We start from the raw sequence: 14532 nt of genomic DNA on the forward strand, positions 1-14532 counted from the left end.
GAGGCATTCAGTCTCCTGGCATGTTCTGCTCCCTGCCTGCCTTCCCTTCCTCCTCTTCTTTTTTTAAAGTAGGCTTTATGCCCAGTATGGAGCCCAATAAGGGGCTTGAACTCATGACCCTGAGATTAAGACCTGAGCTGAAATCAAGAGTTGGACACTTAACCAACTGAGCCACTGGGCGCCCCCCCCCCCCCCACTTCTAATCTTTCTCCCCCTCACTCATTCCTTTCTACCTTCACTGGAACATTTAGTTCCTCAAATACACCAAACTTTCACCAACCACGGTGCCTTTGCACATGCTGTCTCTGTGCTTAGAGTGCTGTCACCCCTACTTTCCCCTTGCATACTTTGTTTTCATCCTTCAGTGAGTATGTGAAGCGAGTTCTTTGCTGCTCCTCTCTCGGGTACTCTGTTGTCTGTGCGGCAGTTATCTTTTTGTGTCCTCTCTTTCCCTGTTACTTACTTACAATCTGTTCCCTCCTCTCGACCAGAGCTATCTGAGAGCTCTGCCTTACACACTGTTGAATCTTAGTGCTCCTGCCTCCCAGCAGATGCTCAGTTTTCCCTGAGTGTGTGTGTGCAGGCAGGGACAAAAGAGCATTCTTTAGTGTCCTGTTGCACATTTGAGTTACCTGTCTGGAGGGGTGTGGTGGGGATGATTCTTAGAAAAATCATTTGATGAGAGGTCAGGAAAGGAGATACCTTTAAGCCACATCCCATCTTCAGAGATGTCAAGAGTGAGATAAGTGTTTATCTTAGGATAGAAATAGGAAATACAGTAAGTCTAACATTTCTTATGTCAAATTAGTTATGTCAAATGAGTTATGTCAAATTATGTCAAATTAGTTTATGAAACATTGGATTACACAAAGGTCCTGCAAGGCTTTGTGGGACTTTTGGCAATGTGCATGGTGGGGTCTCTAAGGGGAGCGACAGTGGCTGTGGCAGGGACAATGTGATTCACTTTTCCAGAAGGCTTTCCTTTCTCAGCCACCACTATCGAGGTTCAAAATGCCAAGTACTTAACAGCCTTCTTTGTAGCAAGGGCATGAATCTATTCCCTAATTCTGCCAACGGGACCTGGGAAGTCTACTGAGGATGTCTGGGATAGTTTTCTGATCAAAAGAGACACATAAAGGGAAATTTCTTTCCTGTTTTTTTTTTTTTTTTTTATGTTGTTGGGTGAAGACATGATACCTGGAGCCACAGCTGCCTTTTGTGAACAAAAGGGGTCATATCTAGGGATAAAAGCCACTCTACTGAGGTTGGTGGAGTGGAGAGATGCAGAGAACCTGGGCCTCCAACAGCATCATCGAACTGAGTTGATTAGCCTGCACCTGGATCTCCAGTTGTGCAGGATTATATGGACTCTCATTGTTTAAGTCACTTTTAAGAAGGCACTTCTTACTTGCAGCTGAAAGCATCCTGACTGCTGAGAGGGGCTAAGCTGGTGTTTCTAAGCCCAAACAGGCTGGAAGTGGCTTCTCGCTCCATCATGGTAATTATAAGTCCTCTTGAAAGCTGTTTTCTCATCTGTGAGATATAATTATTCTTATTTCCTCCCTCTTAGGTTGTTACGGAGGCTGACATGGCATGGTGGGTGCAAAGTCTTCAGTGTAGAACTTGGCACACTATCAGTACTTAATAATGAACTATTGTTATTATTATTAGTTTTTGGATCATACAACCGTATTTGTTGGAATATTCTCCACCATCTCGCGGAACTCTATGTTCTGCAGGAAACAACCTGGGTGATGCTTCCCTTGTCATATCTTCTTAATTTACAGAAGGAGAAACTGAGGCCAAGAGAGAGCTGCTTTCTAGACTCTTTTATTTTGGAAAATGTGCACGGTTTAGCCTCTTCCTCTATCACGCATTTCCACTCACACCAGAAACAACAGAAGGACACAGGTCTGGGTTGAAATTATGTGCTTTTATGGGAAACAAAAATACCCAACAACAATAACAAAAGCCCTTCATCTTGCCAAGTTCTCAACCAGTGATAATGAGGCAGTTTCAATGATTGTGTCTGGCTGGGGACATTTCTAAAGGGTCAGGACAGTTGAAAGATGCTGGCCAAAAAGAGAGTTGCAGAGGGTTGATGTTTTAAATGAGAGTATAATAGACCTCCTTCTGGCCCCTCATCCTATCACCCTTTCAAGTTACAATCTCCTCTCTGTTTACAAAGATCCTTCCTGAACTTTGCTCAAGTGCAGTCTCTTCCAGAACGCATTCCTTGGTCTGCACCAACTTGCATCTGCTTTCTCTGTAATTCCACAAACACATTCTCATGCCGTCTCCCATCACTTCCTGCCTTACATCCATCACATGTGAGTCTGTGCCCGACGACACCCATTGTTAGCAGGCCTGCCCCCCAGCCCAGATACCATGTTGATCATCTCAGTGCTCCCATCCCCCTCCCCCATTCAGTGCTCAGTATACAGCAGGTGCTCAGTGAGAGTTTGCTGAATTGAAGCCAGTTCTATATACACCATGTCACATCATCAGCCTCTTGAGAGTCATAATGGTTATTTCCACTTCTTCATCTTCCCTCTGTGACCTCAAAATGACCCAAATCAAGCCATCTCCAAGAAGGAACAGACCCCACCAAACATCACCAATGGGGGGGTGTGTGTGTGTCAAAGGTTTGGGGAAGGGAGGAGAGAAGTTAGCGTTATGCTTTCATCCTTGTTCAAGAAGGCAAGAGGGCAGGAAAGGCAGCCACTGGGAAAATCCAGGGTTATCATGAGCAGTGTTGGCCAGTGCTTCATTTTGGAATTCCGTAAGCAGCCATTCTTCCAAAGATTTCACCTATGAAACATGGCCAACTTTGCAGTGGGACCCAGTGACTGGGTGGGGGCTGCTTCAGTTGCCCTTCTAGCCCAGGGACCAGCAGGTGTAGACCAGGAAGCTTTCTCTGGGACATGGCCTGTATGATGTTTAGAGGGGTGTTAGAGGTTGTCTGTCTAGTTGTTCTGTTGGATCTATGATGGGAACGTTAGCCCTGTGGTGTGTTGAGTTGTCAGGCACATAGATTGTAGTAAGGCTGAAGAATACAGGCTGTAATAATGGGCCTCTCCTCCAAAGGTGGGGGTGGGGGTTCAGGAAGTGCTGGGAGCACTGAGGGTGAGAGGACAATCCCAAGAGGTCCTGCAGCTCCAATTCTAACAGGTGCCCTGCTCTGGCTCCTGCTGCCAGCTCCCACGCCTTCCCTCGTCTCCACGTTGGGGCCAGGCAAAGGGGCCAGTTGGAAGTGGCAGAGGGAAGGGAAGTGCCTCTTCTTTCTCTACCATGAGACTCGGACAAGGGAGAGGTTAGAATCAAGGGCAGAAGGAGGACTAAGGGGCTGCAGAGAGGCCAAGGCCCTAGCCACTTGTTTGCTGCTCTATCGAGTGGATTGGAGCTCACACTGCGAAGTGTGTAACCCTCAGAGAGCACCGAACTCCTAACTGGGGGAGATGAGAAAATTCTTCATGGGCTCTCAGAGGTGCTCAGTGACTTTGGGAGATTGCTGTGGATCCTCCCACTGGGAGGGCCCCTCCGGGGCCAGTAAGGTGTGAAAACTGCATGGTCAGCATTACCCTGGAGACTGGGGAAAGAGCCAAGAAGCAGAAAGAAGAGAGACTTCTTCAGGCACCTCCTTTAGGAAAGAGTTGGACCTTGGGGGACTCAGGTTGGGACAGATGTTTCGGTATAAAAAGGATCCCCAGTAAAACAATGGGAGTCCCCTCAAATCCCTTCCCAAACCCCAGAGCACTTAGAAAAGAGACAGTAAGGAGCATAAAAATATCTCGATGACGTGGGCTTGCCTGACAGTACAGAAAAGCAAGTCTCATGGCAGGCAGTGTGTCCCATTACACAAGAGAGGATTATACCGAGCTTCAGTATAGAGATTTTACATATATCTTTATATAAATGCATATATATTTATAGAGCCTCTGCCTAGAACAGCCGGGCTTGCTTCTTCAGTTCATTCCTCTTCCAGAGGGCCAGCCGGTCAAACTCAGAGATGGTCATGCCAAACACTTGGTAGAACTCTTCCTGGGACAGGTGGCGCTGAAAGGAGCGTGGAGGGGACAGAGAGGGAACAGCTTGAGGACGACAGGTGGAGGCTGGGGGCAGGCGCACGCAGGCGCATGCAGGCGCACGCAGAAGCGGACCCTGTGGGTTTCCCTGGGTGTGCTGTGCCACGCAGCGCTGGGGGGGGGCGGTGGGTGAGGAGTTGCTGAATGGAAGGCTGTGCATGAATGTTTCCTCCGTGGGGCCTCCGGAGCTGGGTTGGAGAGCCCTCACCTGTGCCAGACTCAGGTGGGAATTCACCTAAGTGCCTCTCGATGCATCCTGGCTGACCTACCTGCCTGCATCCCGCTCCTTGCATCCTGTACCCCAGAGTGTGTTGGGACTCATGCTATTCCCTTCTTTTGGGAGTAAAACGGAGTGTGTCCAAGATTTTAGGTACATCTCTCCTTATTGGTATTTTTACAGGTGACCTGGAAGGCTGTTTCTCAGGCCAGTCAATGAAAAAAATTGCTGTTCATATTTCTCCACCTACTGAACTGTCCTTTCCTATCTTAAATATGCCATGTAGTGAAACCTTGTTCTGCATTTCTTGGCAGGTTTCCCCCCTCCTTTCTGCTTGCCCTCCCTGTTGCCCTTCCAAGCAGCCTTGAAAGTTGGTACATAGTAAAAAGTCTTAGAAATATATGGCCCCTGAAAAGTGGCAAAATGTTAATAATTGATGCATTTAGGTGAAAGTTCAGAAGGATGTTCATTTTACTCTTCTTGCAACTTTTCTCTAGGTCTAAACTTTCTCAAAATAAAATTTTAAATTATGTTTGAAAAGAGATGTATAGGGCATATATCATGCCTGAAAACCTACTGGAATCACTGAGATGACCTGTTGGTAGCAATCATGTTAGATAATTGAATACTAAAGGAGATTCACTAAGAATTACTTATACAGCCATACAGTAATTAGCCAGTTCTCTGGCCGATGTGGACTAATCTTTTGGCCACATTTCCATATCTTGAAGCAAAGGTAACTTTGATATTTTGGATATATATTATTGGTTGCTGATGGCTTTGAGCTGACTTTTCAATACCTAACAGTATTTAATAACACCAACAATTCCTTGCATTGCATTTCTGTTATGCCCTATACTCTGCAACTGTACAGTTGCCCCTATTTTTCTCACTTAATCCTTCCAACCACTCTGAAAACCAGAAATTATTTCTATCCGATTGAAAGAGGAGAAAATCAAAGTCAAAGGGTTAAAATGACTAACTTGACCAAGAGGGAGGGAGGGAGGGAGGAAGTCAGGGTAAGTAGCAGAGCTGAGACCAAACACAGTGCACTCCTGCTGCTCCCTTGGCCAATCCCATTAAACATCCATAAATAAGTCTTTCTGTTATGAAACATTTAAACAATACTCAAAGGGAAGAAAATAGCACAAGGTATACCCATGCCCATTACCCAGATTCAATAGGTATCAAGAGTTTGTCACATTTGCTTCACCTATTTTGTTTTGCTGAAGTATTTTAAAGCACACCATTGGCATTATATCGATTCATGCCTCTCTACTGCAGCATGCATCTCCCCCAGAGATAGCAAAACATATTGGATATTTTCTTAGGTATCCTTGATGGCATGAGCAAACCTAAAAACAATTGACAAGAGTTCCTCGCAATTACCTAATACCTGCTCATAATAAAATTCCCCTAGTGGTCTCAGGAATATCTTTACAGTTTGGCTGTTTGAAGAAGGCTTCAAACAGCATCCACATATCACATTTGGTTGTTGGACCCCATCAGTCTCTGCCAGGCCAGACGGTCCCTTCTTTTGTCCCTGCTGTCGACTTGTCTATATTTGTCTCAGTCGCACTCAAGGGTGGGCTGAAAAATGCTGCGGATATGGGGGAGTTCTCTTCTCAGCTCTTTCCATGGTGAAGGCTGAGGGGACCTGTCATCTCATCTGTTCTTTTTTGTTGTTGTTGGAGGGGGAGGCTTACTCTTGATTGTCTAGCTCATTTTCTTTGCTGTGCCCCAAAATCTTTTTTATGAGTTTTGATACAAGTCATAAAAGTTGGCTGACTCAACTTGAGTGCTGTGTCCACCATAGAACAGCCTGGAGGAGACTGAGGCTCTTCTGATCTCCCTCTGTGAAGGGCCAGCTGGAGTCTCTTTTCTCTTGCGAGTTCTCAGAGCACCTAATGCCAGCCCTGTCCCTTTCACATTCTCCATAGACTTTAAAGCATAAAGGTTAAGTGCATGGGTTTTAGAGCCAGGCAGATGTGGATGTGTGACCTTGGACAAGTTATTTTACCCCTCTGAGCTTGATTTCCTCTTCTGGAAAGTGGGAGCATCCTAGCACCTACCTCCTGGATACAGTGATGGTGAATGAGATAGTACAGGTCATGGGTGGCAGCCTGCACCAGGGAAGCACTCAGTTGCTGGTCACTCTCACCACTGAAATGATATCTTTCTGTGTCTGTCACATAGTGGAGTCTGGTCTTCCTTTCCTTCGATTTCATTTCCTTCTCATTCTCTTACCTGTGCTCGTGCCACCCAGCCACACTCACCACTTGCTGTTCTCACCTGTGTTAGGGCCTTGGGAGTGGCTGTTCCCTCTGCTGGGATGCCCTCCCTCCTTACATAAGTATGGCTAACTCCCTCTCCTGAGTCTTTGTTTGGATGTCACGTATGCAGTGAGATCTAGTCTGACCACCCTATTTAATACTGCAACTTACCTCTTCTTGTAACCCCCAATTCTCCGCCCTCCTTTTACTTCTTCCCTCAGTCCTGTTCCCATGTTCTAGGTCACTTATTTATTGTTTCTGTCATTTAGAGTCTGTCTCCTCAAGTGAGAATGCCAGCTCCCAGAGGGCAGGGGTCTTTGTTTTGTTCACTGATACACTGCATACCTGTCCTAGGTAGAGCAGGATCTGGTCTATATAATAGACTTTCAATAAATATTTTTTGGGTGAGTGACAATCTACACTCTGAGCTCCTTGAGGAGCTCTTCAGTCCTCTCTTTAAACTGGTGCAGGGGGCTAGGGCAGTGTTTGTAGCCCTGCGGTCTGAGCTCAGGCTCCATGGATAGACATCCCCGGGTGCCTCTGAAACATACCAATGCCTGAGCTCCTTCCCTAGATTGCGATTTAATTGGTCCGGTCTGGGGCACAGTATTGGTATTTTAAAGAAGCTTCTGATTCTTAGGGCAGAATATGCTTCTCTGGTCGGAGCTTCTGGGTGTCCTGGAGGATGTAAGAGGGCAACTGGTCCTCCGGGATGAACCAGCCGGCCACCCCTTCACGCTGGCTCCGCGGAGCTGCCCTGGGAGCTGTCCCCTTCAGCACCCGCGGCCACTCCCGGCTCCACAGAGAAGGAGCCCTGGTTGCTAACAGGGATAATCCCCCTCGCCAGGCTGCTGGCCCAGCTTGCTACAGCTGGAAGGACTCACAGAGCCTCCTGGCTAGCTCGCATCCCCCTCCCTCTGCCTGACCCTTTATTCTGGGCGAATTCTCAGCAGTCAGGTGAAGGGTGGTTGATATGCTCATCCCACGGGTGCCGAACCTCCTCTCCTAGAAGCCCGCATTTGATTCCACAAACATTTTCCAAACTTCCTCTGGTTCTGATCTTCTGGTAGAGGACTGACTAAGTTAGACAGAGGAAACGGATAGCTGGGTGCTCTGATACAAAGGAAGGAGGAGAGGTACTTGATCTCCACTCTGGACACAGGGCTGGGGGAGGCTGGAGGAGGGGTGAGGGACACATCCTGGGAGGGTCTGGAGCACTCTGAGACACAGGCATCACTACAGGGGGGCCCTGAGGAGTGAGGAGGCTGGCAGGATGGGAAGGGCATTCTAAGAGAGGGGGAGGCAGGGAGAAGCACTGTAGAAAGGGCAGAGTGTGCTCCGGGATCAGGGGCCCAGGGACTAGAACTCCAGGCCAAAGGGGGGGGAATGCAGATGCCTTGCTCAGGCCTGCTTCTTGGCTGTAGGCATGCTGTTGCACTAATCATGATGTTCCCTTCCCCCTCTCCATCCATCCAAACCTGCTCCTTCAGGGCAGCCCCAATGGCTTAGCAGTTTAGCGCCACCTTCGGCCCAGGGCGTGATCCTGGAGGCCCAGGATCGAGTCCCATGTCAGGCTCCCTGCATGGAGCCTGCTTCTCCCTCTGCCTGTGTGTTGGCCTCTCTCTTTCTCTTTCTTTCTTTCTTTCTTTTCTTTCTTTCTTTCTTTCTTCTTTCTTTCTTTTCTTTTTTAAAGATTTATTTATTTATTTGTGAGAGAGAGAGAGAGAGAGAGAGAGAGAGAGAGAGAGAGGCAGAGACACAGGCAGGCTCCATGCCGGGAGCCCGACACGGGACCTGATCCCGGGACTCCAGGATCGCACCCTGGGCCAAAGGCAGGCGCCAAACTGCTGAGCCACCCAGGGATCCCCTCTCTCTCTGTTTCTAATAAAAAAATAAAATCTTAAAAAAAACAACAACAACAAACCTGCTCCTTCAGAGTCTATGCACCCAGGACACTGCCAGACTCTGTGCCAAGGGCTCTGTGTGTAGCGACTCATTTACTCCAGTTGGCACCTTGAGGGAAGCACTACAATCGCCTGACTCCACAGGGGAAAAAACTAAGGTTTGGAGAGGTTGTCACTTGACCAAGCTGGGGATGGCAGGCCCAGGGCTGGGCCTGGAGTCTGATGCAAAACTACCTTCTGCTTTTGCCTTCTGCACACTGCCGATTGCCCCCACCTCCCCATGAGGAGCACTGCTTTTCTGGACCATCCTGCACAAAACAGTGCTGTGTTTCTTCTTATCAACCAGACCGCAGGCCCCTGTGGGCAGGGACCAATCTAGCTCTTGTCTTAAGCCTACAGAAGCATCAGGTGTGGACAGCTGTAGCTGTGAACCACAGATGCTAATCAAATTGAGAAGGCAGCACAGAACATTTGGTCCTAGTCTAAAGAAACCAGGTTGGTGTCTCTGCTTTTTCAACAAGCTATGTGACCTTAAAGCTCTTTATTCTGCCTGTCGTCCTGAGCTGGGTTACATCGGCAACTTCTGGCATCTCTTCGAACCCAAAGTCTCCTGCTCCGTTCTCTATACTCACCTCTAAACGTGTCCGGTCCACATCCTTGGGCAACCGATTTCTTCCTCTTGTGGTCACCAGCAGCAGCTCATAAGGGTAGATCTAAGGAGAGAGGATGGGGGTGGGTAGGGGGTGGGGTTCCAGGTTGGCTGAAGGTGGTGGGGCTGTCCCTCCAGCCAATTTCGTTTCTGGGCTCCCTCCTCTCCCCATACAGGGAGAGAGATCAAAGTCTGGAGGAAGGGCTGGGTCTGTTTCCTTTGAGGTTCCTGGCAGCCTCAATGCACCTTCTCCCCAAAGATAAAATCTGAGTCCTCTAATACTGCTAGGGATAAGCTTGGTGGCATTTGACATTAATGTAGCACAAAGCCTCCTAATTGCAAATGTCTAATGTTGGGTGACTGGCAGGCCTCCAGAAAGTCTCTGCGGCTCATGGGGAATCGTCTGATTTTAGTGGGCAAGAAACATAAGGCAGGATTCAGGGAAAGTAGGCCAAGGAGGGACTGGAGATGCTGGTCTTAAGAGGACCCTTGAGGTTATTTATTCAATATTCCCTTCCTTGAGTAGATGGTGCTGTCATCTCCCTGCTGATTCCCAAAGTAGCCGCATCCAGGGTCTCGGAGACCCCTAGGGTCTCTGTATCTGCTTTACCTTGTACTCTGTAGAGAGAAAAGAGGCACACACAAAATGGAAACACATTGGTTTCTGCTTTGCATTACTATGCTAACCTCTGTCTTAGAGACTCCATCCTTGTTGGATTCACCCCAAATCAAGGCTGGTATGGGCACAGTGGATGGCTGGAGATAGGGGTTGGGCTGATCCAGAGATATGGTTTTAGATGAAAAATGACTTTTGAGATAATTAGAAAGGAGAAGAATCTGAGATAGTGAAGCACTTGGTCAAGATCCTCCATCTTCCAGAGAAATCTGGAAGGGTTTTGATGAGAGCTTGTCCTCCTGCCTGAGCCTGCTTGTAAGAGTTGGTGGAGGCCGGCAGGAGAGCGTGAAGCTCATGGAACGTTTGCTGGGAACAATGTGCATTTGGCTCTGAGTGTTTCCCTCCACCCGGGGCTGGCAGGCAACTCTAGCTCAGCAGTACAACTCTGCAATGGCTCTGGGAACCCAGATGGGACAGATGGCCTGGAGATCACCCAAGGCCAGGGACTTGAGAGGATGGGGGAAGGGAGGGGGAAAGGGAGGGAATGGGAAGTAAAAGGGAGTGTGGGAATTCGGGGGTTTGGACAGAGCCCAGCATGGGGCCTGAATCTGTAGCAATCGTTTATGGAAGGTCAAACCACAGTTGTGCATCCAAAGCTGCTGTGCTCCCAGGGGAGGCTGGCACTCACCTCGCATGCCCCAGTTGACGGCGTTCATGCTGTCATAGTGGAAGAGGTCTGCGCTGGGTGTCTGCAGGGGAGACAGAGCCAGGGCTGGCCTGAGCAAGCTCACAGCTGCCTCCCGGAGGCACTCCCCCATCTCCCGAAAATGGCCCAGGGCGGGTGGGACATGGGCTCTCTTAGAGAAGACTCAGTTTCAAGTTGGGGGTACTTAACTCATGGCTACATCCCTGGTCCTAGGAGTGGCATGTAGTAGGCACTTGATAAATATTCATTTCTTGGTGAACTATATGTCATACTTTCTTTTGTTGCCCTAACACCACTTTCCCTATGAAATCTGCCCTGGCCGCTCTATTTAAAATTGCAAAGGGCGTCCGAATGGCTTAGTTGGTTAAGTGTCTGCCTTTGGCTCAGGTCATGATCTCGGAGTCCTGGGATCGAGCCCCATGTTGTCTGCTTCTCCCTCTCTCTCTGCCCCTCCTCCCTGCTCATGTGCTCTCTCTCTCAAATAAAAAAAAATCTTAAAAAAATAAAATTGCAAGTTGCAATTTTAAACTAAACTCCCTATCCCCCTTATCCTTCTCAACATTTTCCTTTCCTCCCCTAGCAAGGTTTCCTACATTCTCTACAGTTTGACTTGCATACTATTTACTACTTGCTTTCTGTTCCTCTCTACAAGAATCTAAGCTCCAAGGGGCAGGGGTTACTGATGTATTCCAAGTACCCGGCGTATATAAAAAGCTTTCAATAAATATCTGTTGCATGCCAAATGTCATGTCCAGGCTCTGAGTGTGTGGAGCTAATGCTGGAATTGTTAACATCTTGGGGGCAATGTCCCAGCACGGACTCTCTTTTACCCTGTGTAGCCCGTTCCTTCGGTAGGCAGGCAGGGAGGCGGATTTGGAGATGAGGGGGTCTGAAAAGAAACAGCCAAACAATTACCAGCAGCCCCAAGCCAGGGGTCCCTCTCCCAGAAGTAACCTGGCTGCAAATGGCCAATATTGTTTCCCAATCCCATGTGAAGTGGGAAGGGGCTGAGGCCACCAGCTCCTCGCTGTGCTCTGCAGACATGCAGCTGACAATCTCAGGGGTGTCTCACCCGGACAGAACTCCAGGCTCACCCAAAGGCCACATGCACAGTCTTCTGGCCTCACCCTGCGCACATCTATCCTCCTGTGGTGAACCCCTGTGTCCCCGTAAAGCCCTAAAACTGGCTTTATCGTATTTACTACAGGTGGCAACAGGTGGCATTGGACAGAGGCCCTGGATTTGGAGTTGATCTCAAAGCCCAGACAGACGGGCTCCCACATCAGTGGAAGAGACACACATTCTTTCTCTCTCTCTGGGAACTATTGGGCGTGGCAACCCTGGTCTCAGAACCAATAGCTGAGGCCTCCACCTGACAAAGACAGTGGGTGGACGATTTGAGATCGGGACTGTGCTAGGACATCACAGCTACGGGGGACCTGCAACCAACTCGGCTCTGGCTCTCCCAGGACACGACAGGATGAAGGGAGGGCAGGCAAGGACATACCGCTGTCAGCCAGGTAGTGGGACCGAGGGGCTGCAAGAGAGAAGAGCCAGAGATCAGTGTTCATGGGGACAGACAGACATGGCTTCCATTCCTGGGCTACCCGAGCTGGTGGGGAGGAGGGGCGTTCTTCACTACTTCCTTCTCTGCTCAGTTTCCAGTGGCTGTGCCGCGCCGCATCCTCTCTCTCCCGCCTAGCACCTGCTGCCAAGCGGGCGCTCTGTGACATTTGCCGCACAGATGCCATTGAACAGAACTGGATTTTGAGCAGCTTTGGTGCACTGCCCAGAGCCCAGAGCCGGGGGCTGAAAACAGTGCCCCTAGGTGGTCAGACAGGGAAACAGGCTCATCAATTTATCCTGGCTCTGCATTAGATGTCTTAACTGCTAGAAGTTACTTAATCATGCTTTGGTTTCCTCATTGCAAAATGCAGAGGGATCGTGTCTCCTTTATAGGGTTATTGTGAGGAATATGTGACTTATAAAACCATAAAGTACTATTAGTACAGTGCCTGGCAACATACAAAACACTCAATAAAATTGGCTTTATCATCTTTACTACCACCAACATCTTCAATCTCATCTAAAGTCAAGGTGCAGGATAGAACAGCTTATGGCCTGGAGTCCCTCTGACTTGGGCCTGATCCCGGCTCTGTCATTTACCAGCTTATTGATCTTGGGCAACTAGGAAGCTCTGAACTCTCCTCTACATAGTGGGGCGATAATAATCCCTCTACACTACCAGTCTTTGCGAGGACCGAGAGTGAGAATGTATTTACAAGTGCCTGGCACAGAGGATCATCCATCAATTATTGAGTTGAGATAGGATTTCCAACAGAACTGACTCCCACAGGGGTAAGAAAGGGAGGGAAGCATGTGTTTGTCCAGGAACAGGGAGGAGCTTACAATGAGAGGATCATCTCTGGGCAGAGTGCTTGCACCCAGTGTCTGCTTGTTTGCCTCCTATGATGGGAGGCTCACTACCACAAGAGGCAGTCCTTTAAATCTTCGAGCCATTCAGGGTATTAGAAGACATTTTTCTTTACATTGAATCTGACTAAAAGTCACAGCTTTCAGTCACAGCTTTCAAAGAAGAAAGTGACCACTCAGGGCAGAGTATGGTCTTACTTTGTGCCCCATACAGCACTAAGTCTGTATTCACTAAGTCCATATTCTAGACCCAGGCAAGGCCAGAAGAGTTCAGATTCTTTGAGGGAGTTGGCAGGAAGTGTCCCCACCCCAGCGGACTTCCACAGTGGTGCTTACAGCCATTGAGGGACATATCATAGCCAGCAGTGTGCAGGGCCTCCCGGCTGCTGGTGGAGCTCCGGGGTGGGGTCCAAGGATCCGCATAGGAGCTGGACCGAGCCTTCATCTCCTCCTTCAGAATCAGCCGGCCAATCCCACTCTGGAGCTGGGCAGGGGGGAGGAGCAAGATGGAAAGTCGGAAGGAAGCAGAGAACACTGAGATGGGACAGGCTGGGGACAAAGGACAGGGTGGCAAGATTCTGGTGAACCTTCCCAGTGTTCCTCCCTCCCTGCAGCCTCATAGCTCCCTTTGGGACTTTGTCTCCCTTCTTCAAGTGGTCATGTGGCCTGGGGAGGGGGAGGTGGCTCTGGTAGAGGGCACCAAAAGCAGGCCTGGCTGACGGCAGGTGGGCAGAGGGTTCGAGCCGGGCCAGTGAGGGTGTTTCTTGGCACTGTTGTTGCCTCTCCCATCTTTTTTTAAAACATTTTTTATGGAGGTGACATTCGCATAACATGTAATTAACCACTTTATAGTAAACACCTCAGTGGTATTTAGTATAACCACCACCTCTGTTTGGTTTCAAACAGTTTTTATCGCCCCATGTGAAAGACCTTGGACCCCGTAGTAGGCATCCCCCCTCCTCGCCCCCTCCCCCCGGGTATTCCCCAGGCTGGCTGTCTGGATTTACCCATTCCATACATCTCATACAAACGGAATCATCTAACATGTGGGCTTTCGTGTCTGGCTTCTTTCACTCAACACAGTATTTTCCAGGTCCGTCCACACGGTGCCCTGTCTTTCATTCCTTTTTATGTCTAACATTCCATTGTACAGATGAACCTCATTTTGCTTATCTGTCTGTAAACTGAAGGACATTTGGGCGCTTCCCCCTTTTGGCTCTTGTGACTAGTGCTGCTATGAAGATGCATGTACATGTCCTTTTTTGAATTCCAGTTTTCAATTCTTCTGGGTAAATACCCAGGAGTGGAATTGCTGGGTCATGGGGGTAGTTCTGTATTTAACTTTCTGAGGAATCCCCAAACTGTTCTCCCTGGTGGCTACATCACTATCCACTCCCACCAGTGGTGCATGAAAGCTGCTGGCACTCACCTGCCACTACATGAGAAGAGGTTCCCAAGCACAAGGCCAATGCAGTGGGAAGCCAGCACAGGATAAGAGAGAGACAGCCTTCCTATGGCCATGTGCTGAGCAGCTGGATCTAGCCATACCTGAAACTCCCCCTACTGTTTGACCTTTTGGTTCTGCAAAACTACCTGTTTCTTTTTTCTACCATAAATGGGTTTGACTTTGGTTTCTGTCACTAGCAAAT

General features: G+C 48.9%; 1 protein-coding gene across 1 annotated transcript in view; it reads right to left on the reverse strand.

Moving 5' to 3' along the window:
• Positions 1-1914: 1914 nt before the first annotated feature.
• Positions 1915-14532, reverse strand: part of ABLIM3 (actin binding LIM protein family member 3) — a 109805-nt gene continuing 97187 nt past the window's right edge. The window contains exons 18-24 of the mRNA XM_072824583.1: positions 13220-13367; positions 11958-11987; positions 11281-11339; positions 10433-10493; positions 9739-9746; positions 9112-9192; positions 1915-4056 (exon numbers count right to left, since the gene is read on the reverse strand). Of these exons, the coding sequence (XP_072680684.1) occupies positions 3943-4056; positions 9112-9192; positions 9739-9746; positions 10433-10493; positions 11281-11339; positions 11958-11987; positions 13220-13367 (501 nt within the window). The 3' untranslated portion in view covers positions 1915-3942. The remainder of the gene's footprint in view (positions 4057-9111; positions 9193-9738; positions 9747-10432; positions 10494-11280; positions 11340-11957; positions 11988-13219; positions 13368-14532) is intronic.

This window comes from Canis lupus, chromosome 4 (genome assembly GCF_048164855.1).
Source record: "Canis lupus baileyi chromosome 4, mCanLup2.hap1, whole genome shotgun sequence".
Classification (NCBI taxonomy): Eukaryota; Metazoa; Chordata; class Mammalia; order Carnivora; family Canidae; genus Canis; species Canis lupus.